The sequence below is a fragment of the Cydia fagiglandana genome, chromosome 7 (genome assembly GCF_963556715.1).
Source record: "Cydia fagiglandana chromosome 7, ilCydFagi1.1, whole genome shotgun sequence".
NCBI classification, from domain to species: Eukaryota; Metazoa; Arthropoda; class Insecta; order Lepidoptera; family Tortricidae; genus Cydia; species Cydia fagiglandana.
The window spans coordinates 10,440,942-10,468,510 of NC_085938.1; the positions used below are offsets into that span (position 1 = coordinate 10,440,942).

Below are 27,569 nucleotides of genomic sequence, written 5' to 3' on the forward strand. Positions count from 1 at the left end.
CACAAACATAATAAACACAATATAGAACACGACGTTCGATCGTATGGAAAATATATTGGAGCATTCCACGGGCTGTCCCGTACAAACGCATTGTATTTCCTGTGTTGCAACTTTTTTCTCGGCATTTAAAGCAGGCGATTATTTTTCTGTGCATATTTTTGACCATTTGTCATAGAAAAGGAAACTCTTATACCTTTAAATCTTCAGAAACTTCGCGTTTGTACGGGACAACGGTAGACAATTTCATGGAATGTTCCTATTACGGATTTTATGACTATCGTATCCTAACTCCCTTAGGGCCACTTGCACCAATCACTAACCCAGGGTTAACCGATTAAACCTGGAGTTACCATGGTTACCAGTACAATTTGACACTGGGTTAACGGTTTAGCCGGTTAATCCTGGGTTACAGGGATGGTGCAAGTGGCACTTATTCATAAAATGCAACTTGCCCGTGACAAGTCACAAGAGACATGAGATACGAATAACCGCATTTCCGCCAAGAGTACAATGATAAAGAAAGAATTAAACTCACTTAGCCTTAGTAAGATGAGGCCACCCCACCCAGATGACCTTTCCTAAGAAGTCCTGGGCGATTTTCTCCAACTGCGGCTCAGTGTTGGACTCCCTGATCAGTTCCACCATCATGTTTTCGTTGCGGGACGGCTGGTCGAATACCTTCACCTTACATTTCTTCAGGGTCGTCTGTGACAAACAATAATTATCATAGCCATCGAATAAATAATAGTACTGAGTACAGAACATTCACTCTCTAACAATACGAGTCTGTTACGATTAGGACAGATATGACCGCTAGGTGACGCAAGCGCCACGCGCGGCCTATGGCTAGCCACCAGAATTGGTGTGGGACGTATGTACTTGTGGCTTCTTGTTGCGACGCGACAAAATCACGGAGTGAGCCACGCCTGTCATAGGGCGGTATTCCATCTGTCCAATGTCTATATAAGTCCAATGTGTATTGCGTCTGATATTAAGCTTAAAAGAAAGACGCAATGATATTGGACGAAAAGAAATTGGTCAGGAATACCACCCATAGCCATAGTAACATTTTATTATACATAATTAGAAAGATTACGTTTAAAATCTAGGAATGATTTACTGAATCCCCGCTTGTTCCGCGCTAACCTGGCTTATAAGCTATCGGGCTTTTCACTAAAACCAACCAACTGTCAATTTTGAAAAGGGAAATTCACTTCATTTCATGGTGTCATTTGGGTCGAGTATACTGGCGCGCACTCTATTAATACCAAAGGTACCTTGTACTTCAAGTGCCTCATGGTGGGGAAGCCGGGGTACATCATGTCCCGCTTGGCGTTCGGCAGCATGCCTCGCTTCAGCACGTGCTCTGGCACGTTTAGTTCCTTGCGGTACACTTTCTCTACGGCGTGACAGTCTTTTGTTTTATAGGCACCTGGTGTTATCCCAGATGTATATACTGACCTTGTACTTCAAGTGCCTCATGGTGGGGAAGCCGGGGTACATCATGTCCCGCTTGGCGTTCGGCAGCATGCCTCGCTTCAGCACGTGCTCTGGCACGTCTAGTTCCTTGCGGTACACTTTCTTCTCTACGGCGTGGCAGTCTTTTGTTTTATAGGCACCTGGTGTTATCCCAGAGGTATATACTGACCTTGTACTTCAAGTGCCTCATGGTGGGGAAGCCGGGATACATCATGTCCCGCTTGGCGTTCGGCAGCATGCCTCTCTTCAGCACGTGCTCTGGCACGTCTAGTTCCTTGCGGTACACTTTCTTCTCTACGGCATGGCAGTCTTGAATAGCTGGGAAGTATTCTGGGGCTTCTACGGTACCTGTAGAAATTTAAGATCGTATTAGTGTGTGATACTTGTAAGTACCGGTCTAGCGAAACAGAGAATTAGATGGAGTAAAGTTATTTAGAGATTTTTACGAAAAATATAAGTGGGAAAATGCTGAAAGTGAAAGTAAAGGTAAGTTGCTTTCATAAAAAGCGCAAGATTACAGTGATTAAATTGCTTATATGAAAGCGATAGCGTAATTATTATTGATACTTACTTGTTTACATGAAATCATAAAATGTGACACATTAAAAACGAACGGCGGGGTAGAATTTGAAAGTGATGACTTTTTTATAAACTCACCTAAACTTTCTTTGGTCCAGTTATAGACAAGCATTGGCCCATGAGTATTTCTATTCAACTCCTCCTCAGTCAGTCTTTGGTAGCATGGTGTCATGGCTGACAAAAGATTTACCTGCAACGAAATACGCATTAACAAATTCACTGCCCTCGATGCACATGTGCGTTCACCGTCATACAAGTTTGTTCCTAGGCCACGCCCCCTGGCAGTGAATGCGTTAACAAATTTGAAAGTAACACAGCAGTGAACCATGGAATGGATGAGAATTCATCCGTCATTACACCTTAAGCAAATTCAAATCAGACTAAAATTTGACTGGACTAATCAACGGAATATAAGCAGCCTGTACTTTTGGCCGTTGAGATACGCCTCGAAGTTCGTGTAGCAAGAGTAGATTATTCTTGCATTATTCGTCTTTAGGCCACTGTGATAAGATACAAAATTGACTGACCTCATCAATAAAGGGTATAAGTAAGGGTGTAAATAAGCACTACCGCCTCCCAATCGTTCCTCTTGCCGTTGCGATCCGTCTCGAAGTTGATAGGATAATAGTGGACTACGGCGGAATTCTCATGTCCTACAGTTCGTTTTTTTTAGCATTAGAAATAAGGTAAACAATCTTGATGTGTCTTTTAATTGAAAAACACTTTTTAAAAATAAGTTACGGCAAATATGTAACAATTATAAATATAAATACGATAATTTATATTATTCTGCTTTCATAAGTAATAGTTACTGATTTTTAAAAAGCGTTTTTCAATTAAAAGACATGTCAAGATCGCTTACCTTCTTGCAAGTTCTTTCTAATGCTAAAAAAAACGAACTATAGGGTTCTTTCACATTATTCGACCTTAAGCAATAGTGATAAGATTCAAAATCGACTAACCTCATCTATAAAGGGTATAAGCACTACCGCCTCCCAATCGTTCCTCTTGCCGTTGAGATCTGTCTCGAAGTTGATGGGATAATAGTGGACTATGGGGGAATCCTCATCCGTCATCAGGTCATGGAACGGTGCAGGTAGGAGGTGTTTACTGGCTGATGGCAATACGGCTAGAAGCTGCAATAAAAATGACATTAATCAATGTTGTCATTGGAATTCACATTATGAGCAGGAAAATAGTTTTTGGTAAGACCCACCAATGCAAAAACATGCACACATGTTTCATTTGTAACATCTCTCACAAGTGAAACATGTGTATCTGTGTGTCTGTCTGTGGCATCTCTTCTGCTTTATAGATGGTAGCTCCCAAACGGATGGATCGACCTGAGTGTAGGTTTTCTTTAAATAATTTGTTATAGAACAGCAATGGTTCTTAAATAAGTTTTTCACTGGCACTTTTATAATTGTGTCGAGTTATATATAGGACAATGAGTTCCTAGATGCTAAAAGCCGGTATAAAATGAAACATACCAATTAAAAAGGCTTATAATCTTCCTACCTAATAAAAAGGATCTTAATCCTTGAACCCCGTTATATCGGATAAGTAGGGTGCGTAGTGGTGCGTAGCGGGTAGTACTAACACCAGGACAGGCAGCCTTTGTAGTAGTAGAACAATGTCCATTGGATCGTTTTTAGTTCAATATTCTGTGGGTCTTACCTGCTCAAAAGGCTTGAAAGGCTCCCCCAACTCGAACTCGATCTTCAGATCCTTGAAGCCCTTTATATCTGATATATACGGCGCGTAATGGTGCGGGTAGTACCAACACCAGGACGGGCAGCCTTTGTAGTAGTAGAATAAATTCCATTGGATCGCTCGCACGTAGCCTTCCGCTTGGTCCGCTAATACTTCTCTGGAGAATTATTGATGTGGTTAAATATTGCAAGGGGTAATACAGCTAGGTTTTAAGACGAGGATAATATGTCTATTTATATCAATCTCGATTCAAGAATGCAATATAAAATATGGAATAGTGGAACCATACAAAATGATCGTATATTGTTTATAGTCATTAAGACTAAAGGGGCTTACTTTAAAGAGGAGTTTAATACTTTTAGACGGAAAATAGTTCGAGAATTGCATTTATAAGCCACAACAAAAAATGTATTTTGAAATAAGTATTTGTAAATATATAGCTGTATAGCTATTCAGATGTAGTTAGGGTTGCCAGATCGAAAGGCGCTATTATCGGGAAAAAATAAAAAAATTTCGGAATTTTGGGACTTGAGTCGGGAAAAAGATACTTTCAAATTAAAGTAATTGTATTAAAAACAACGATATTTTACATTATTGGCACTACGTTAGCTGCGCGCTCGACGCTGGTCGCTCGCTCGCTCGACGACAGTTCGGAACATGAAATTATTGTTTTATAACGTGAAGCTGTTTTTCGGGACAATTTTCACTTCGTCGGGAATCGGGAACACGTGCTAGAAATCGGGAGAATCCCGCCAAATCCCGACCATCTGGCAACCCTAGATGTAGTGCATAAATTGTTATCCATCGTATTTGTCTTGTCTTGCTGCTTTAGTCAACCTCATTACTTTTTATGCCGAGACTGATTGAAATAGCAAGACACGTTCGTACGTTTCCGTGAAAATACGATGAAAAATAATTATGCACTACATCTGTACCTTTTTATTATTATAATAGAAAATATTCAGATACACTCACGCAGTTACAGCTGAATAATCTAACTTATTCATATAATAATCCTTCTTGTGAAGCTTGAATTCCATCTCGAAAGTGGCTTCCTCTGAAAAAATATCGAATTTATTTTGATAAAGTCTGCAACAACTTGGCAAACGATATGTCTGCCTGCATCATGATCAATATTTTCGAAGCACATAATAAAACAATAATAGTTACCATCACTAGTTTCTTCGTATTCTTCGTCTTCTTCATTGTCAACGTCATCAAAATACTATGAAACAAAAAAAAATTTAGTAGCCATGGCATAACATAGTAACTTTTAATGACGCCGTAAATATTGTAACTCTGGTCGACCCCTGTAAATTATCAACGAAAGCACAGAAAATTGCTTGTTTTGAAGTCACACTTAAGCACCCCCTATCTCTAAACCTCTCTCTTTTTCTCTATCTTTAAACCTGAGATAGGAGGACATATTCGTAAATAAATATATTGAATTATTTATTTTTAATTACAAGATATGTCAGGTGAAGGAAATAAATTGACTTACCATTTCTTGAGTACGGTTGATCAACGCCTGCAAAGCGTCGTCGGGCGCATTCGCCTTTATGTCATCCACATTCACATTGAACGTGTCGTCATTGTTAGGTTTGTACTGGAACAAGCAATTTTAATGTTTATGCCGTTTATGGTACTGGGCTATAACCGCGAAAAACGAAGTTCGCAAATTGCGGGCATATTTCTCTGTCATTCTAATTACGCCTTCATTGGAGTAAAAGAGAAACATCCCTGCAATTTGCAAATTTCGGTATCCGCGGTAGGCCCCCTGTATAAGCATATCAGACATTCTCAAAAAGTAAAGTCATATCACTGAAGTAAATACACCTTTGAACGCCAAGAATCTAAATGGGTACAGTGTTTTGAAAGCCGTTAATCTTATGCCAATGGGACAAACAATTTAATATATCGTAGCTTTATTTATTTTATAGCGTAGTCCACGCCACAGTATATGGTGCAGTCTATCGACGACGTGGCGTTTTACTAAACAATAGACAAAGGATTAGCCGCTGGGGGCCAGCTACAAATCGAACGACTATACTAGGCCTTGTGCGGTCAACGGTTTCAAACTTTATTATGATGGTGTGATATAAAGTGTAACTAAAATAAATTGTTTGTTAGAAAGAGACGAAATTTAACAGTTTTACTAAGTTTTACGAACAAGGAGGTAAAAATTTACATTTTTGCCACTTCGAATGAGATTATCGCTTCGCTAAAAAACAATATTTCATCGCCCACACTATTAACTGACAGTTCGTAAACCTTATTACAAGAGGCATAAGGTCCACCAATGGACAGTTTAAAGTATTACTGTTTGTACTACATGTGCAAATAAATTAAATACTGAATAGAATCAGGCGTTACTTTGCGGAAATCCATATTAATTAAAACCAAAAATATTACCACAGTACACTAAGAACAGTAGTGAATCTAAGGCCGCTCGGCAAGTTATTTGCCTACTCTTGCGTTGGCGCTTAGGGTTGTCACTACTTTTATTGTACCTTCATACTGATACGCGACCCGGCCGCCGCGCCCCGCGCCCCACGGCGGGTTGGTCAACGACACCTTCTCGTAACTCATGAGGCCCTGGTACTTGTGCAGCGCTAAATTCAATTTTTAAAGAGTTTATTTTCTCGATTTTAGCCACCGTAGCCTATGGAGACTAACAAGTAACGCTAAGCGGTATTCGTAGGCAATGGATGTTACAATACAATACGACCGCGGCGAGCTGTACTGAGGCCTTTTTTTTTTTTTTTTTTTGACGGAGTGGGAATGCATTTACGCACAGTGTGTGGGACTCGCCGCTCCTTATCCCTCTCTTAGCGAGAGGGAGGGAGGATTTGGCCCTACCCACTAAACCCACTCCGGCGTTTCACCCTCTTTGCCGTTCGTGAGGGCGCACTGGGATCGAGGTCATTCCACCACAGCGCCCTCCGGCAGCCCCGGCTTGTCGCCAGGGCACCCTCACAATGCAGGGGGGGACCAGAAACGCTTGATCCCCACCCCTACGACGTGTGTGGGGCCGATGCGATGCGGGTTCGGTACCCACTGGCCCCACTAGGGCTCGAGGCGAGCATACGCTCCTCGCCTTCGACCCTGCCGCCTGCGTCGGAGAGGAAGCGCGTCAGCCGCCGCTTCTCGCTCCCTCTCCGCCTCCTCCTTCTGCGACATTACTTCTTCGCAGAAGGAGGCCACCGCTTCCCATTTCCTCTCGCTACCCAGCATCGCCGCTATTATGCTGTGTAGCGAGCAGTGTTGGCAAAATATCAATTCGAATTGACGATTGACGATTGAGGATTGACCGATCAATTCGAATTGACGATTGACGATTGACGAAACTAATTCTAAATCTACTGATTGAAGATTGACGATTACTAATCGTTAATTCGAATTGACCGGTCAATCCTCAATCCTCAATCGTCAATTCGGATTGACGATTACTTTGTATGTACACCTAATGTCCTTTTTATTTAGGCCATTTTATGAAACTGACCAAATGCGTTCCGAAGCGGTGTCCGAGTTTACCAAAGGTTCCGAAATATGTTTCTGACGGCATTATGAAGGATGTCCTTTTTGGAACATTTTCGGGACTTTCCTTGAAATTAACCGATAGCGTTCAAAATCGATATATGAGGTGCCCAAAGGTTTCGAAACTTGTTTCCGAGGGAAATATTGAGAGATGCCCTTTTTTGGGACATTTCTAGAAATTACCCGATTGCGTTTAAAATCGATATCTGAGGTAGCCAGAGGTTTCTAAACATCTTTTCGACTGCAATATTGAAAGGTGTCCTGTTTCGGGACATTTTAGTGACATTTTTTTAAAGTGACTGCTTGCATTCAAAATCGATATCTGAGGTGCAAAACATGGTTTCAATGGCAATATTTAGATTCTACCAGGGACAGGAACCGGTTACCTTAACCGGGGTTTTTCATAGAGTTATTTTAGAAGCCGTTGTAAAAACCCCTACCATAACGGTAACCGTCTGATAAGGTAACACTTTGATTCGGTAACCGTATCAGATACGGTTAACCTCTGTTACCGGTAACCGAAATAAAAACCAAGTCTATTCAGTTACCTCATTATAAAGTTTTTGACCAGTTCAAACGATTGTAATCTTTACGCACACTTAAATTCAAGTTGTTATTGAATAACCGAGGTTGGCATGAGCGATCTATGAAGCCTCCAGCATAAACAAGTTTTTTTGCCGTTCCTCTGTTTATCTTTATATCTACCTGTGTGGTGTGTTCTTATTATAAATCTTATTATATTATAAATAAAATAATTAAAATAAATAAAGTAAAAGAAATAAATAATGTAAATAAAATAAATAAAAGTAAATAAATAATATAAATAAAATACAAAATAAATAAATAAAATACAAAATAAATAAAATAAATAAAATAAATAAAATAAATAAAATAAATAAAATAAATAAAATAAATAAAATAAATAAAATAAATAAAATAAATAAAATAAATAAAATAAATAAAATAAATAAAATAAATAAAATAAATAAAATAAATAAAATAAATAAAATAAATAAAATAAATAAAATAAATAAAATAAATAAAATAAATAAAATAAATAAAATAAATAAAATAAATAAAATAAATAAAATAAATAAAATAAATAAAATAAATAAAATAAATAAAATAAATAAAATAAATAAAATAAATAAAATAAATAAAATAAATAAAATAAATAAAATAAATAAAATAAATAAAATAAATAAAATAAATAAAATAAATAAAATAAATAAAATAAATAAAATAAATAAAATAAATAAAATAAATAAAATAAATAAAATAAATAAAATAAATAAAATAAATAAAATAAATAAAATAAATAAAATAAATAAAATAAATAAAATAAATAAAATAAATAAAATAAATAAAATAAATAAAATAAATAAAATAAAGAAAATAAATAAAATAAATAAAATAAATAAAATAAATAAAATAAATAAAATAAATAAAATAAATAAAATAAATAAAATAAATAAAATAAATAAAATAAATAAAATAAATAAAATAAATAAAATAAATAAAATAAATAAAATAAATAAAATAAATAAAATAAATAAAATAAATAAAATAAATAAAATAAATAAAATAAATAAAATAAATAAAATAAATAAAATAAATAAAATAAATAAAATAAATAAAATAAATAAAATAAATAAAATAAATAAAATAAATAAAATAAATAAAATAAATAAAATAAATAAAATAAATAAAATAAATAAAATAAATAAAATAAATAAAATAAATAAAATAAATAAAATAAATAAAATAAATAAAATAAATAAAATAAATAAAATAAATAAAATAAATAAAATAAATAAAATAAATAAAATAAATAAAATAAATAAAATAAATAAAATAAATAAAATAAATAAAATAAATAAAATAAATAAAATAAATAAAATAAATAAAATAAATAAAATAAATAAAATAAATAAAATAAATAAAATAAATAAAATAAATAAAATAAATAAAATAAATAAAATAAATAAAATAAATAAAATAAATAAAATAAATAAAATAAATAAAATAAATAAAATAAATAAAATAAATAAAATAAATAAAATAAATCAATACTGACATCAGGAACATGTTTTCGAACCTCTGGGAACCTCAGATATCGAATTTAAGTCCAGTAAGTAAGTCCCAAAAACTTACACCTTTGAAAAGTAATCTTAGGGACTATGGTTAATCTAGATTGAGAATTGATTTAATCCGAATTGAGGATTGATGCGTTAATTCAAATTGATTCAATCGGATTGACGCGTCAATCAGAATTGATTCAATGCGAATTGATCAATCCGGATTGATCAATTCGGATTGACGCGTCAATTCGATTGATCAATCCGGATTGATTTAGTTCAGATTGATGCCAACACTGGTAGCGAGAGATCCGCCACCCCCGTCGCTGCCCTGAGGGAAGCTCTTTCCACGGCCCAGCGATTACACTCTTCCAGAGTGTGCTGAGCCGTATCATCCGCCGCGCCACATTCGTGGCACTGAGGCCCCGGCTCCCTCTGTATTTTGTGCAGGTAGTGTCCGAAACAGCCGTGTCCGGACACCACCTGCGTCACCCTAAAGGTCAGGGCCCCCCTGCCCCGATCCACCCACTCGTCCATTACCGGGAGAATAGCCCCTATGGTTCGGGTTCCATAGTGGCTATCCTCCAAGGCCTCCCGCCACCTCTCTCGTAGGCGCTCCGCGGCTCCCCGCATCACCCTCTCAACCTCCTCCGCGTCTGGGAGCTCCCCACGCCCCCTGGCTTCCGCCCTCAGTCGGTACCTGTCCGCCAGCACCCCCGCTTCCAGCTCCCAAGGCGGGGTGCCAGCAAGGAGGCAGAGCTGTACTGAGGCCTACCGAGAGCAGACAAATGCGAGCGGGTGGGCAGCGTATTTACTCGAATGCACGCGATCACAGTCTCGGTACAGCCCACACTGCCGCCACCGTATTCCCCCGTATTTTATGCTAATGTGTGCGTGGCAGCGCGTGCGTACACGGCGTCCGGCGCGCACGCACACATTCAAGCCGGCAGCGGCACATTTCTATGAAGATTCACTACTGTTCTTGTACTGTGATATTACTTTGCTAATCCGCGTAAAAGATAACGTGCTAACCCGTTATACTTACTTGTGTATTTTTTACATGCAATTAATGTTCCCACCCTCCCACTGCAAGAATAAATACACAAATAAATATGTATATGTATAACAAACCACCACCAAAAGAACAATACTCGACACGTGTTTCGCCTCTCTACTAGGGAATGCAAATCGGTTATTTTCGGTTATTTTTTGTATGGAAATAATCGGTTATTAACCGAAACCGCGGTTATTTCCATACAAAAAATAACCGATTTGCATTCCCTACTCTCTACGAGGCATCCTCAGGAGATGTTGATGTTGAGTTTAAAGTGTTTCTGTACTAATGTCCGTTTTTTTTTAGCATTAGAAAGAACTTCGCAGAAGTTTGCTTGTGGTTCTAAATCTGGCACTTTTAGCGGTAACAATTTGAAGTAAATTATATGTATTGACCATGCTACATTAGATAATTCAATAATTATTAACAATTAACAAGCCTGATAAAAACTGCACGCTTGCTTCTGCGGAGTTCTTTCTAATGCTAAAAAAAACGAACTATACATGTGCAATAAATTAAATACCTCTCTCCTCTCATTAGCGTTGGGCCGCCTGCCGGTTTTTCCCTCGAAGTACTTGAGATCAGCGTACGTGTCTTGGAACTTTTCTTTGTCGATCTTGGCTAATTCTTGCATGAAGGCTTCGAACCTGGCCAAGTTTAAGTCACCCGCCTCATTTATGTAACCTGCCCAAATTATTACAGAATTAGTAAATACATATATGTGTCGTTCCACATTATTAATATGTATAAGACGTATAAGTATAATGTCAGTATAAAGACAGTTCATGAATTCACCAACAGAAAAAGAAACAGAGGTCATATTATTCGTATTTGCTTTGAATAAATCACCTACGGATGGCTTTATTTAGGGAAAACAAAATATGTATAGTACAATTCGAAACAAAATAATACACACTCATCGTCTTAAACTTGCAAACGATTACTGTCGACGTTTTTATTTTATTTCTAGTTTTAACTTTAGTTTTAATATTGTATCCAATATAAGTATTTTCTTTATCAAATATATGTTAAAGTAACATCCTGTGTGTAAACGATTATTAGTTATCAATAGACGATAAAATAAAATGTACAAGTTATCAATTACTCACCATCTAAAGTAGGCAAAACCGTCATATAAGTCTTATATAGCACCGGCAAGGCATCATTACTTATATGCATATTAGGCAAGTTGGGAATAAAATCGTTCCCCACCAAAAACCCCATGAGCACCCAGTCGTCGACAATTTTCTCTATGTCGTAGGGGAATGGTAGTTTATCTTTTATTTCTATGAACTCTTGTTCTAAGTATTCTCTTAGTAATGATAGATGGAGTAAGTAGAAGTTGGTTTCTTCAGGGCTGGTCGCACGTTGGGTAGTTTTTCCGAATTTTACCTGTGAAAATAACGCGAAGGTTACTCATTCTAACATTACTTACTAAGGAAAATAACGCGAAGGTTAGTCATTCTAACATTACTTACTATTGGATCGAGGAAACGAAGAATGACTAACTCGGCGGAGGCACTGCCGTGCCCAGATTTCTTGCATAGAGATAGAACATGCAAAAAGGTACTAAAGAAAACCGCGCAAGTGCGAGTCGGACTCGCGCACGAAGGGTTCCGTACCATAAAGCAAAAAAAACGGAAAAAATGCAAAAAGAAAACGGTCACCCATCCAAGTACTGACCACGCCCGACGTTGCTTAACTTTGGTCAAAAATCACGTTTGCTGTATGGGAGTCCCACTTAAATCTTTATTTTATTCTGTTTTTAGTATTTGTTGTTATAGCGGCAACAGAAATACATCATCTGTGAAAATTTCAACTGTCTAGCTATCACGGTTCGTGAGATACACCCTGGTGACAGACAGACGGACGGACGGACGGACGGACGGACGGACGGACGGACGGACAGCGAAGTCTTAGTAATAGGGTCCCGTTTTACCCTTTGGGTACGGAACCCTAAAAAGACGCTTACTACAAGCTTACTACCTGATGTAGGACATGTGTGAACATGTCAGATATAACTGACCTCTTCCCTGAGCAGTGCGAAGTGCGGCTCGTGGGTGCACATGCCCAGCATGATGAGGTCGGCGTCGAGCCCGTACAGGCAATGACGGGTGTTCGGGTCGTAGTCGACCTGATGTAGGACATGTGTGAACATGTCAGATACTGACCTCTTCCCTTAGCAGTGCGAAGTGCGGCTCGTGGGTGCACATGCCCAGCATGATGAGGTCGGCGTCGAGCCCGTACAGGCAGTGACGGGTGTTCGGGTCGTAGTCGACCTGATGTAGGACATGTGTGAACATGTCAGATACTGACCTCTTCCCTTAGCAGTGCGAAGTGCGGCTCGTGGGTGCACATGCCCAGCATGATGAGGTCGGCGTCGAGCCCGTACAGGCAGTGACGGGTGTTCGGGTCGTAGTCGACCTGATGTAGGACATGTGTGAACATGTCAGATACTGACCTCTTCCCTTAGCAGTGCGAAGTGCGGCTCGTGGGTGCACATGCCCAGCATGATGAGGTCGGCGTCGAGCCCGTACAGGCAGTGACGGGTGTTCGGGTCGTAGTCGACCTGATGTAGGACATGTGTGAACATGACAGATACTGACCTCTTCCCTAAGCAGTGCGAAGTGCGGCTCGTGGGTGCACATGCCCAGCATGATGAGGTCGGCGTCGAGCCCGTACAGGCAGTGACGGGTGTTCGGGTCGTAGTCGACCTGATGTAGGACATGTGTGAACATGTCAGATATAACTGACCTCTTCCCTGAGCAGTGCGAAGTGCGGCTCGTGGGTGCACATGCCCAGCATGATGAGGTCGGCGTCGAGCCCGTACAGGCAATGACGGGTGTTCGGGTCGTAGTCGACCTGATGTAGGACATGTGCGAACATGTCAGATACTGACCTCTTCCCTTAGCAGTGCGAAGTGCGGCTCGTGGGTGCACATGCCCAGCATGATGAGGTCGGCGTCGAGCCCGTACAGGCAATGACGGGTGTTCGGGTCGTAGTCGACCTGATGTAGGACATGTGTGAACATGTCAGATACTGACCTCTTCCCTTAGCAGTGCGAAGTGCGGCTCGTGGGTGCACATGCCCAGCATGATGAGGTCGGCGTCGAGCCCGTACAGGCAGTGACGGGTGTTCGGGTCGTAGTCGACCTGATGTAGGACATGTGTGAACATGTCAGATACTGACCTCTTCCCTTAGCAGTGCGAAGTGCGGCTCGTGGGTGCACATGCCCAGCATGATGAGGTCGGCGTCGAGCCCGTACAGGCAGTGACGGGTGTTCGGGTCGTAGTCGACCTGATGTAGGACATGTGTGAACATGTCAGATACTGACCTCTTCCCTTAGCAGTGCGAAGTGCGGCTCGTGGGTGCACATGCCCAGCATGATGAGGTCGGCGTCGAGCCCGTACAGGCAGTGACGGGTGTTCGGGTCGTAGTCGACCTGATGTAGGACATGTGTGAACATGACAGATACTGACCTCTTCCCTAACTGCGATCATATATAACCATGGATACCGCCTTTAGGAACATTACCGTTCAAATTCTCGGGCCAAATTAGCACACATACACAATTACGCCTACATTCAAATAAGACGACGCGTTTACAGAGCCTGTAATCAAAGCTGGTAAACGAAATAATAGTCATCTTTATTACACTAATGGTACATAGCTAAGTGTAGATGAAATGCATATAATGTCAATAACTACCAATCAGCGACATTAATCCGCTAATAACCTTCTTGCTGTACGTACTGGCCGCTGAGAGTTCGCGGTCCATATTTGATTAGAATATGACTTAAACAGGGACAGGTTTATGCCATACATTGAAGAACCAGTCAAATAATTCACGTATAATAATTTAATGCAGATTAAAAGATAACTAGTTAAAATGTTGTTATGAAATGACAGACTAACTCAACATAAGTAAATATAATCATTGTTGTATAAATGTATTCCGCTATAATAAGTATTTTGTATATTTTATTATCAATCTGTATGGCAGTGCGAATTCACGTTCAGGTATAAGCAGTGAACGCATATATTTAGTATGGAAACCGCCTTTAGGAACATTACCGTTCAAATTCTCGGGCCAAATTAGCACACACACACAATTACGCCTACATTCAAATAGGACGACGCGTTTACAGAGCCTGTAATCAAAGCTGCCGGCCTAGCCAAGGTTGCAATCGCTATCGCTTCGAAAGCGAAAAACTTTATGTCTCTCTATCTCTCTTCCATATTAGTGCGACAGTGACAGTTGCGTATCGATCGCTACGGAGCGTTAGCGATTGGCGTCTTGGCTACGCGGCCTGGTAAACAAAATAAGAGTCATCTTTATTACTCTAATGGTACATAGCTAAGTGTAGATGAAATGCATATAATGTCAATAACTACCAATCAGCGACATTAATCCTCTAATAACCTTCTTGCTGTATGTACTGGCCGCTTAGAGTTCGCGGTTCATATTTGATTAGAATATGACTTGGACAGGGATAGGTTTATGCCATACAGTGAAGAACCAGTCAAATAATTCACGTATAATAATTTAATGCAGATTAAAAGATAACTAGTTAAAATGTTGTTATGACACGACAGACTAACTCAACATAAGTAAATATATATCATTGTTGTATAAATGTATTCCGCTATAATAAGTATTTTGTATATTTTATTATCTATCTGTATGGCAGTGCGAAGTCACGTTCAGGTATAGTCTGTCCGTTTTTCTAAGATCAAGTACGCCACAGTAAATGTATGGCGAACTTGATCTTAGAAATCGGACTGGCTATAGAGTCTGCAAAATTTACATGAGTACAAGAATCGGGTCAAAAATATTTGAACAGGCGGAGTCACAATAAATCCCCACTTTCAGTTCCGAATATTTTATATGTATAAAGCCGGTCAAGCAAGTTTGTCAGTAGAAAAAGGTACAAAATGAAAATTTTGTATGGGACCTTTTCTGTGTGCATTTGTTAAATTAATTCAGTGAAAGCATGATAGGAAAAATGTATCTACATATAGGAGACCGGGTATGATTATCTCACGGGTTATATCTCATGAATAGAACATATTCTAGATGGACATATACTAACGAATGGCCCAAAAACGTTTCCCAAAGTATCACATCCCAAACTATGTTTCCCAAATTATCATTTCCCAAAAAAATGTTCGGCAAAACAACTTATCGCATATTTTCAGGTAGCAATAGTCTTTTTTGGCAAGTTATTGTTTAGCAAATAATTACTTGGACAAGTTTCATTTTACCAAATATTATTTAGTCAAATGTATCATTAAACTGTATAACTTACATGTCCCAAAATATTGCATGGCATACAATTTACATAGGTACCAATAGAGAGGAGGCTGCGGAATTTATTTGTCTGGTATTTAGCTGATCATTACATATATGTACATAGTAAAATGTAACGTCAAAAAAACATTCCTCAAAAATATGTAGTAAATTATCACTAAAATTAAAACTCCATTTTAATATAAAATGATAACCAAATTTGTTACATCTTGCTATTCTATTAAAGCAAATAACACCAAAGTAATAATTGTAACCCAAAAATTGTAAATAACTACCAATTTTTAAACCACATTTTAGTCTAAAATGACATGCAATTTTTTTTACATCTCGTTATTCTATTAAATTAATTAATCCACTTCGATTACCTTTTTCTAGTACACAGTATTTCGTTTCTGTATGGACGGCAGTTCTAACCTAACCCACTTTTCTAATAGCATTTCGATTTTGTGAGGGTCACAGTTCTACTAACCTAACCCACTTTTCTGATAGTGGTTCCGTTTTGTGAGGATCGCAGTTCAAACCTAACCCAACCCACCCAAATTATGTAGAATTTAACGTACATATATTAACATAACAAAAATTACTTTATATAGATATGCTTATTTGTCAAATTTGCGAAGTGACAATTTTGACCAAACATCTTTTTGGAATATAATCATCAACTGAAAAATAATAAATAATTATAATTATAACCAAATAAATTATATGCGAAGTGTAACTTTGCTAAAGGTTTCTTTGGGAAATGAAACTATTGCGATAAGTTTGTTAGGAAGTTAAATTTGGCGAAATGTATTTGGCCCAAACGAAAGTATCTGAGCCAGGCATCCACTCAATTTCATGTCTCTCTAATTGGACGCTTTTTTCCATAGTTCTCTGCGAATAGCATCTTGTGGGAATCTGAATGAAAAGTAATGTAAAATGGCAATACCGAATTTGATTATTAATTTGAAATAACTAGGTAGTTTTTTTATAGCTCCATCTCATGAAATAAAAAAGTAAAATACAAATCTGTAAGAAGGAATTTATTTATAATTATATAAAAAATACCTAAACCAAACACAAGTTAATAAAATAGTCTACTTCATTTGGCATAACACCATCCCTATTATCCTCGCAATTTAAAAAGTCGTATGTTGTTATGAAAGTCGTATGCAGTTGTTACGTTTTAGCTTAGCACGGTAGTATTGAAAACAAATCGTCATGTTTTTTCCAAATTTTACTGAAGCTATCTGTTTACTACAAGTGAAAAGTGATTCCATTGTCCTTGGTATGAACTAAAATAACTTCTGCACCACTTCACGACACATGAATATAATTTAATTACAAAAACGTTGTTTTTATAAATCAATTTAGCCATTTGTCACTGACTGTCATCTCGGTCGCGTACTGAGATTGCCAATCGAGCAGTTTGTAAGTACCGCCTATCGCGGGGTAGTTTGCGTTGGGTCATAATTGAGCGGACAGAATACTTCCATGTATATCATTTCGCTGTTCCCTAAGCAGTGCGAAGTGCGGCTCGTGGGTGCACATGCCCAGCATGATGAGGTCGGCGTCGAGCCCGTACAGGCAGTGACGGGTGTTCGGGTCGTAGTCGACCTGATGTAGGACATGTGTGAACATGTCAGATACTGACCTCTTCCCTGAGCAGTGCGAAGTGCGGCTCGTGGGTGCACATGCCCAGCATGATGAGGTCGGCGTCGAGCCCGTACAGGCAGTGACGGGTGTTCGGGTCGTAGTCGACCTGATGTAGGACATGTGTGAACATGTCAGATACTGACCTCTTCCCTGAGCAGTGCGAAGTGCGGCTCGTGGGTGCACATGCCCAGCATGATGAGGTCGGCGTCGAGCCCGTACAGGCAGTGACGGGTGTTCGGGTCGTAGTCGACCTGATGTAGGACATGTGTGAACATGTCAGATACTGACCTCTTCCCTGAGCAGTGCGAAGTGCGGCTCGTGGGTGCACATGCCCAGCATGATGAGGTCGGCGTCGAGCCCGTACAGGCAGTGACGGGTGTTCGGGTCGTAGTCGACCTGATGTAGGACATGTGTGAACATGTCAGATACTGACCTCTTCCCTGAGCAGTGCGAAGTGCGGCTCGTGGGTGCACATGCCCAGCATGATGAGGTCGGCGTCGAGCCCGTACAGGCAGTGACGGGTGTTCGGGTCGTAGTCGACCTGATGTAGGACATGTGCGAACATGTCAGATACTGACCTCTTCCCTGAGCAGTGCGAAGTGCGGCTCGTGGGTGCACATGCCCAGCATGATGAGGTCGGCGTCGAGCCCGTACAGGCAGTGACGGGTGTTCGGGTCGTAGTCGACCTGATGTAGGACATGTGTAAACATGTCAGATATAACTGACCTCTTCCCTGAGCAGTGCGAAGTGCGGCTCGTGGGTGCACATGCCCAGCATGATGAGGTCGGCGTCGAGCCCGTACAGGCAGTGACGGGTGTTCGGGTCGTAGTCGGGCTGCGAGCGCGACCATCTGATGTAGTCCATGATTTTGTGCTCGCCTTCACCTGGGGTCTGAAATGCATATTATTGTTAATATTCCTATCTGACATTGAGCCTATAATTATTACGTTTGTACCGCCAACAGATTTTTTTGTCCAAATTTCCAGCATTTGAAACACTGACTGAAATATAATAAACATATTACGTCACTAGTCGTTTTGTGTTACCAAAAACTGAATTGACAAAATATTTTATACAATTATGAACTTGCTCATAAAATTTCACGAGAATCTGTTGAGATATGCGACCTACGCGCTCGCTCGGTCAATAATGGTGTTTTTTCACTGTTGCTACTGGTGTTATTTATTCACTGTTTTGTCCTTACCTCATGCCCTGACAAAATAACTTTCACTTTTGTCCACAGAGGATCGGTGGACATCTTATGCTTCACAAAGTACTTAAGCTGCTCGTGCAGACGCGCCATGAACACAGTCCCTGGCGTAATACAGTTACTGTCGAACCGCTTTTCCGTGGGTAGGACCTCACCTATAAACAATGGCATAGTTTAGTTTGGAATTTTTTATCCTTGAAAATATTTCTGAAGATAAATTTTGTATTCCGTACCAGATGGACTATGTTACGCTAGGACTTCGCCCGAGTAGGATAGATAGCGGTTTCAGGTTTCAATGCATAGACAATTGTCTAACTTACCCTTAGACTTTGCTTCTTCTTCTAATTTCTCTGCTTCCCTGGCAGATCTGAATCTATAGAGAAGACAATGATGATATATAATTATTATAGTCAAAGTAGTCAAACCAAAACTCTGATTTAAACTTTTACAATTTTTACCTAAAAGTCCTGTTTTCCTTAATATTCATGTGTAATTTTTTTTACACATTAATATTTAGGAAAACTGGGCTTGCAGTCGGGACTTAGTCAAACCAAAACTGTCACATAAACTTTGCACCATCCCACTAACCCAGGGTTAAGCGGTTTAACCATCAACCCAATGTCAAATAGTAACCATGGTAACTCCAGGTTTAACCAGTTAACTTCGGGTTAGTGGAATGGTGCAAGTGGGCCTGAATCAATTATTTAAAAAAATTGTAATGTACTTTAAAAGTGCAACTACAGATGACTTTAACAAGATTCTAGATATGATGCAAAGCAGCTATAATAATGCATAATTTATTGCCAGAGAATACAGAGAATGCTTACATATTCACAATATGTATAAATAAAGTTTTGATGGATGTCAGTTCTTTTTGATTTAGTTTTGTATAGTGTCCGACCGAAACATGTTTTTTTGCCGAAACCGAAACCGAATGTTCGGCTTTGGCTCTAGTTTCGGCCGAAACCGAACCTTTTGTAGACTTGTTAAAATCGTTGAAAAAATGTCATAAAACCGCTTTTACACACATATTATGGGGCTGTCAACACCCAATGCCCTTGAAATTGATGTTACTTAAACAGTTTTTTAAGAAAATTACTAGAGTTAGACCAAGATAATTCTGCAACGATCTTAATAACACACGCAGTGCAAGTGTTATTTTAAACGCCAAAACTTCTATGAAATTATGACGTTTAAATAACATTTGCACTAGTTGCACTGCGTATGCTATCAAAATAATTGCAGAATTTTCTTGGTCTAACTCTATTCATTCACCAGTCAAGCCAACATGATTGTAGATACAGGGTGAAACAAAAAACGCGAGCGCAGCGAGCGCAAATTTTTTGTTGACAATATCGCAAGGCCGGGTACCGATCTTCACCTGGGCCTAAACGTCCGAAGTGCCCCAGTGAGGCGAACTTTCATGCGAAGTCAAAGCCGTGCTTCAAGCTTCAGGATAAGTAGTTGAGCACAGACTCCAAGCAATGTCCATTGTATTAAAAAGCGAGATATTTCCTTGAGCGCTGGTGCGACTTTCAATCCGAAGGTCGCAAGGTACAAACCCAGGCCACGTACTCTTGACGTACTCGTACCAATGAGTTTTTCGGAATTTTTATACTTTTTATACTAAATATAATTTTGATATTTACCTACTATTTGCATTTCGGTGAAGGAAAAACATCGTGAGGAAGCCGGACTAGTCCCGATAAGGCCTAGTTTACTCTCTGGGTTCGAAGATCAGTCTGATGGCGGTCGCTTTCTTAAAAACTAGTGCCTACGACAATTCTTGGGATTAGTTGTCAATTGGACCCCAGGCTCCCATGAGCCGTGCCAAAAATTCCGGGACTACGCGAGGAAGATGATGAGTTTTCTTATTATTCCTTTGCCCAGGCCCAGTAACATGCGACAGTGCTAATCTCATTTACTCCGATACAATTAGACAGTGTGCGCGTTATAGGTATTAACAGCCTCTTAAGTCTGCGTCAACCGTCTAGTGGCGCCCTCATTAGTGGAATTGTGTTTTATAATAAACCAATTAATTTCTGTACCTATACATGAATCAGTATATGTAGAGTACATCTTAATAAATATTGTTGTCTTACTTATTCCCCAACTTTTGGTCTTTGTCACATAGTTTAGTTTCATAGTACGAAGTACCATTTCGTAAGTTTCGGCCCGGCCGAAAGGTTCGGCCGTTTTTTGGCCGAAACCGAAACTACAGCCGAAACATGATTTTTTGGCCGAAACTGGCCGAAACCGAAACCGAAACCGAACCTTCGGTCGGACACTAGTTTTGTAGTTATATCATTTATCATTTTAGCATTGCAATCATGTACAACATTATAAGTATACAAGTTACACACATATGTGAACATGAACCCGGACAGGGTATAGCAATTAGTTTTAATCTTATACTATAGTTATAGTCTGTCAAGCCATTTCCGTCAGTAGAAAAAAGCGGCACACACGAACGGTAATCGTCTCCATAGAAAATTTAAATTTCACGCACTTTGCTACTGACAAACTTGTTTGACCGGCTATAGTTATTTTTACAGTTCTCACATACCTCCTGCCTCTTTGCTGGTTCATCTTAGCTCTTGGAGCGACACCATCAATAGCCATAAAAAATAGTTTCTTCGGCTTAATGATTTGGAACAGTATGCCCAAATAATGGAAGATGTCTTGGAAGATTTTCTCTTCCGTTATACGGAAGTGAGGGTTGGAGTCGTCCGGATGTGAGCAGTTGTGGATGATACCATTCATGTCGAGGTACATGTTGTCAAAGTCTGGTATCTGGAATATTTTTTATCTATAAGCAGAGTACAAACTGCAACACTCCTGACCTGGACCTTATTACAAAAGGCATAAGGTCCATGAATGTATAGTTAACAGTGTGAGTGATGGTACTAGGACTAAAGTTGGACATTTTAGAATTAATGTTAAATGTTCAAGGTATATTCTGCCAGAATGACAAAGGGCATCTACAGTATGATTCACTTTCATTCATAAATAACTTGTACAATACATATGGTGCTACTGTTCCGCACTAGTGAGTGAATATTTAAGCACTTTCTGTGCCTATGTCAAAATTTTAATAAATATAGTCAATATGTATTCACAGCTCGTGTTTTATTTTATCACCACTCATTGTGAATTTCCCACTTTCAGCACTTATTTTATTAATTTTACAGAAAAGTACAAAAGGCTTAATGCATCAAGGATATTTCTAGCATCAATATAACAGAAACTACTAACAAAAATTTAGACATTTTCAAAGTAATTTTCTGTTGTAATAAATAGTGACATGTAACAAATAAAAATTATTGTTAGCAATGTTAGCACAAAATAAATGTAGGCGTTCCTCTCGGCAAGTGCGCACTTAGTAAAGCACAATGTCTTTGCAATTATAGTGTTAGCACCTTGTACAGTCATCAGCAATAGTATCTTACACAACTAGGGCCGCAAAAATATGTGACACATTCTTATTTGGTGCGCAATAAGAGCGCGTCATATATTTTTGCGGCCCTAGTTGTGTAAGATACTATTGCTGATGACTGTGCTAAAAATAAATGCTTAAGAATAGTAATTGTTGTTGTTTTCATTTGCTATGCGAGTAAAAGTAGTAATACAAGCCAATAAATTTATAGAATGACATTTTAATGTACACATGTACATTTCTTGGCAGCATATGGCATTGCACCGCTTCTCTTATAGAAGAAACAATTAGAAATTAGTAATTATTGATTATTAGAATTCCATTTTTATTAATAATTCTGCCCTGCTAAGCCTAGTGGTGCTATCTCAAAAGAAAATCCATTGCTAATTTTATACTTGTTTCTATAACTGAGAATTCCATTTTCAAAATCATTTGTTTTTGAGATAGCGATTTTCGGCTTAGCAGGGCAGAATTGTCTCATAAGGATTTAATTTGCTGCTGGCGGTTGTCATTTAATATCAAAATCATACCAAAAAGTTGAAATATATTACATTCTGCTAGTGAAATAGTAAGTATAAATAGTATCTTATGATTAATTGTATTTTATACAACAATAAGATAAGGACAACTCATGTTTATCAACAGTATTAAAAACAATAAATAAATTAAATCTCACCTGATATTGTTTGACAAGCTCATTGAGGCAGGGATACCTCTCACTAGTATACCTGAAGAACTTAGGAACTCCCATGTTGATAGGTTATTATCAGCAAAAAATCTTTTTGCTTATTATGTAGTTTGTATTCATATAGTGATTCAAGAGGTATATAACCTATATAACAATCACATATTTAAATTGGCACAGCTGCAGCAATAAACTTCCAAGATCTTATTGATAGCCCTTAGAGTTTCTGTAGAATAGAAATTCAGGTGTTTTCGGCCAAAACTTTATTCCACAGTAGTCAAAGTCGCTGACCTGAAATGCAAACAGTACGTACAGTTATTATGTTTAAAACTGTATACCTATTTATGAAATTTTTAAAAGAATCAATGAATAAAATAAACTATTGCACACTGAGTATAATATAAGCTAATATATTTAATATATAAGTACTTTGATTGATTATGCCGTGACGAAAAACTGGCTTGGTTATTTTAGGGTATTTGGTTGGATTGGATAGTTTTTGATGGTTGCCTGGTTGGTATTGGAAAAAATTATATCATCTGTACCTTAATATCTTCTAGTCATTAATGATTTTGTGGTTTCAACGTTGCAATGAATGGAGAAGCCAGTAAAATCTCATGAAACAGAATAAAAAATGTGAAATTGTGACAGTTCTTGACATGTTCTTGACTGAGCATTTTTTCAGAAACATAGACTTACAATATATAGAGACGGGGTCTCAGCGAGCTGTCACTGTTGCCACTTTTGTTTAGTGTACGATTAACAATTTAACACCACCTTGCTGTAGCCATGTCGATAAAGTCATATCGATAAACTATCGACATTTCTTACAATTTTAATTTTACTTCAAAGGTTTGACGATATCTAAAATGAACAAAAACGCTTTTATTCTTTATTGTGGTTATCAGATCACAATTTTATCGTCACGCTCCAGCAGGGAACCAAGGGAAAGTTCAGATATTTAATTAAAATACATAAACACCTACTAAGATATGTGTTCCGCAATAATTGAAATATTTTATTATATTCTAATATATTTATTATTCATTAGCATTTCAATTATGTATATGTTTAACAAAGATATTGAAGCTTCAATTAATTGCTATTTCGTTCCACTGTGTAGCATTTATCGATATATAACATGATTAAAATCGACTTTTCACATCCCTAAAAGAGCACACATACACGTTTTTACGCACTCATACACAGCCTGGATGCATCAAAAAAGGCAACACTTGATTTGAAGTTCACCTTGTCAACAGTATGGTTGTCCTTTTTTGACAAATGGCATTTTAAAAGAGCGAGGAGAGAGGCCTTGTTCAGAAATTATGATAATCTGTGGCATGTGTGGCAGGGTTAAGACAAATGTTACCAACGATATAAACCTATATAAATGTTTTTATATCTTTATTTATTGTAAATTATAATATATCGTCTTAAAAATAAACAATATTAAGTTAAAATACAATTTCAGTTAGGCCTTAGCTTAGGCAATCCCTCTACAATGCATAGAGAGTATTTTTCTTGGGCTTTTTCACCTGGGTCCGAATCAAACTTTAAAGACAGTCGTAAATACTAGTTCAAGGTAAGCGCTCATATACGTTATAGTTACGGGCTACTTATACATATAAATAGATAATTAGATGCGTATATAGACATCACTAACATCCTTAACGGACTAGGCTAGACTAGGAGATCGACTATATCAGTCGAACTTGGACAAACAAACTATGTTGTCCTAAGTAAAATACGCTTTGATTTTGTCAAACGTAAGCTGTCAAACAACTAACTGTCACTCAATTGTTTAGGTTGTGATGAGGTTGTGCTTGTGCGTACTACGTTGCGTCGAGTCACAGATTTCGAGTAAATTCTTTTAATCGGTTATGTTTGGGGTAGAACCTCTAATTGAAGTGCTATCTCAGCCGCCGTGGGATAATCTTTGGCTGCTTCTGTTCTGCAGTTTGATCGACGGCATAGCGCCAGCGGTGTTGATGTTTTGGGTCTAACCTCTGCATCATTTTATCAGAACATGGAGGGTGACGAACTCGGCAATGAACTCGTCCGATTAGACGGAGGCTTCTTGGTCGACGAAGAGACTTACGTTGTTAATTCAGACGATGTACTCGGTAAGCGTGGCTATTACAACAGTTAAGAGTACGGTTAACCTCCTAAGACCCTGCGTACAATTTTTTGTACATATTCCTCAATATATTTTGAACTTTAATTATGTAAATAACGGTTCCAAATATAAAATCAAAACAACTCCTTCTGGGTTATTGAGTTTATTGATAAACATTATGCTTCTGTTTAATTAAGTTTAATCAAGTTCACTTAGCATGAATACCTATCCAATTTTATTATTCCACCTATCCAATTTTTTTGTCCAATGTGTATCGCGTCTCACATTTTGTTTTAATGAGAGACACACTGACATTGGACAAAGAAATTGGACAGGTGGAACACCACCCTAAGCTATTGATCATGATTTTGTAGATACAAACCCCCTTATTCATAAATGTTTACTAAAGTTGACAAGCCGATAATTGTTTGTCCCTTTTCGACATATTGGTATGATGGAAAGGGACAAACAAATATTATCGGCTTGTCAACTTTAGTAAATGTTAAGAATAAGGGGGATAATCTCTATTGTTCCTGTTTCAGATCAAGAAGAGAATAATTCTGACTCTTGCATGGGCAAACATGCACCACTTAGGGAACAGGACAGATTTTTACCCATAGCCAACATTGCCAAAATTATGAAGAGGGCCATTCCGGAAAATGGCAAGGTAATGTTTACTAAAGATCTAAAATCTGAGATAGTCTCCCATATACAGTTTATAAACTTAAATGTTAAAATTAGTGTGCCTAATGTCATATCTATTTAAACAGACTATGAAGACAATTGTTTCAATTGTATTTCAGATAGCTAAAGATGCCCGGGAATGTGTTCAAGAATGCATCTCCGAGTTCATTTCATTTGTCACAAGTGAGGCCAGTGACCGGTGCCAGGTGGAGAAGAGAAAGACCATCAATGGAGAGGATGTTCTGTTTGCTATGAATACACTGGGTTTTGACAACTATGTGGAACCCTTGAAGCTGTATTTGAAGAAATATAGAGAGATTGTCCTTTCCCCTGTAAGTGAAAATATGCACGGGATTTAATTTTTATTCCCTTGTAGCGCAGTAACATTCAATGTTATATCCCCATAGCAATTATTTCATGCAACCGATGATGCCAAAAATGTGGGGGTGCGCGGGACGAGGTGAGCGATGTGCCGTGCCGTAATTGGTCCGTTCAAAGACACTGACGTCACACAAAGACACTTTCCACTCGAACATGGAGTAAAATTACCATATGCGTGGCAGAGGGGGTAGCGCGACTATGCTCAGTCTGGAGGATGTTTTGTCTGTGGATATCCCTTAGGGATTTCAAGTTATTGACACAAAAACTCATTAAATGTACAAACTATTTACTCGATGAATCATAGCTTATCGTTTTATCGTCTAAATAGTGTTTAGTTTTAAGTTTATAAAATACATATGTATGTTAGTCTTTAAGGTATTTGTAATATGGGCCTTGTTGCCTGAATTAAATTTCTAAATAAATAAATAAATAGCTATGTTGATTGTTGCTGAGAATGCTTGGAATAGCTGTTCTTTTTGTTATCTGGGCTAAACCACTTATATAAATATATGTATAGAGCATTTTTTGTATAAGTATTATTATATAAGTTTGGTAAAACTGCAACCTTGGGAATATTTACATGATAATTTATTTTTACAGGTAACAATTCAGAAAATCAACAAAACAATAGTGCTGTATGAAGGTAAGAAATCTGTTACACATGTGAAACACATTCAAAAAATTCTAGTTTTCACTATTGAAATAATTTGTTGCTTATATTTATTTAAAATTATTTCTTCCCAGATGGAATACCGGACCAGGCCGAGAATGACAATGAGACACAGACTGAGACCACAGTCATATACACGTCATACCCTAAAGGCATGGACGAGTTTACACTGGGATGAAATATAAAACTCAACTTATCAAGTTAGCTAAAGACCGTGCAGACATTGTTAATATTGAGTGTACACCACACAAGTGCTAGTTTTAAATTTAACCATTTGAACGTCATGCTCATGCCTATCGCGTTCGGCGCTTCACCTTGACGGAATGCACGTAGGCTATATCGCGCGCATCAACTGACGTTTTAGCGGTCAAAGGGTTAATAAGGTGTTATAAAAGTAACTAGATGAAAAGTAGCATTGAAATCCATAAGACTATCACACATACTTAATGATATCAGATGATTATCTAAAACAGCGGTCGGCAACCTTATAGCAGCCAAGGGCCACATAGCAGTTAACGAAGTGGACGCGGGCCGCACTTTGTTAATATTTATGACTTTACCAGACATTGTCGTTTGTCAATATTACATTACAAAATAATTCCAAATAGCCAGGGAGGCACGCGGGCCGCAAGTGAGAGTTTCGCGGGCCGCGCGGGCCGCTGGTTGCCGACCGCTGATCTAAAAGCATTGTCAACTGAGATATTTTCAAAATTATTTCTTTTATATTTTTCATCATTACAGGTTAAGTGAAACTTTGTTAATGATTGATCATCGATGTAAAGATGATTTTGATTAAACATAGTATTCAGAAAAATAATATGGGTAAGTCAATTTTTTATTCTTTTTTGCTGTTTGTTGTAGCATATATTCAAAAAAACGTGGATCATGTTTTTTGTGACGAATATAAAATTTAAGTTGTAAACGATATACTAGTTTAATTCATATAAGTATATGTAAGATGCAGTCAACTAAAAATATTATAACTGAGACAACACACT

General features: G+C 38.1%; 3 protein-coding genes across 3 annotated transcripts in view; 2 read left to right on the top strand and 1 right to left on the bottom strand.

Annotated features, from left to right (window-relative positions):
• The window catches only part of LOC134665861 (5'-3' exoribonuclease 1), a 43,951-nt gene extending 20,722 nt beyond the window's left edge, over positions 1-23,229 (bottom strand). Inside the window, exons 1-16 of the mRNA XM_063522894.1 lie at positions 23,147-23,229; positions 22,709-23,008; positions 21,163-21,389; positions 18,917-18,969; positions 18,591-18,751; positions 18,113-18,277; positions 11,550-11,832; positions 10,964-11,124; positions 5,273-5,377; positions 4,942-4,996; positions 4,747-4,828; positions 3,736-3,928; positions 3,021-3,194; positions 2,137-2,248; positions 1,649-1,827; positions 536-705 (exon numbers count right to left, since the gene is read on the bottom strand). Of these exons, the coding sequence (XP_063378964.1) occupies positions 536-705; positions 1,649-1,827; positions 2,137-2,248; positions 3,021-3,194; positions 3,736-3,928; positions 4,747-4,828; positions 4,942-4,996; positions 5,273-5,377; positions 10,964-11,124; positions 11,550-11,832; positions 18,113-18,277; positions 18,591-18,751; positions 18,917-18,969; positions 21,163-21,389; positions 22,709-22,783 (2,195 nt within the window). The 5' untranslated portion in view covers positions 22,784-23,008; positions 23,147-23,229. The remainder of the gene's footprint in view (positions 1-535; positions 706-1,648; positions 1,828-2,136; positions 2,249-3,020; positions 3,195-3,735; positions 3,929-4,746; positions 4,829-4,941; positions 4,997-5,272; positions 5,378-10,963; positions 11,125-11,549; positions 11,833-18,112; positions 18,278-18,590; positions 18,752-18,916; positions 18,970-21,162; positions 21,390-22,708; positions 23,009-23,146) is intronic.
• LOC134665840 (cystinosin homolog) overlaps positions 1-27,569 on the top strand; it is a 231,110-nt gene that overhangs the window by 49,756 nt on the left and 153,785 nt on the right. The gene's annotated exons all lie outside the window — the stretch shown is intronic.
• Positions 24,524-27,192, top strand: LOC134665816 (uncharacterized). Its single transcript, XM_063522803.1, has 5 exons — positions 24,524-24,843; positions 25,379-25,503; positions 25,640-25,852; positions 26,502-26,544; positions 26,646-27,192. The coding sequence occupies exons 1-5, from the start codon at positions 24,747-24,749 to the stop codon at positions 26,747-26,749; spliced, it is 582 nt and encodes a 193-aa protein (XP_063378873.1). The 5' UTR covers positions 24,524-24,746; the 3' UTR covers positions 26,750-27,192.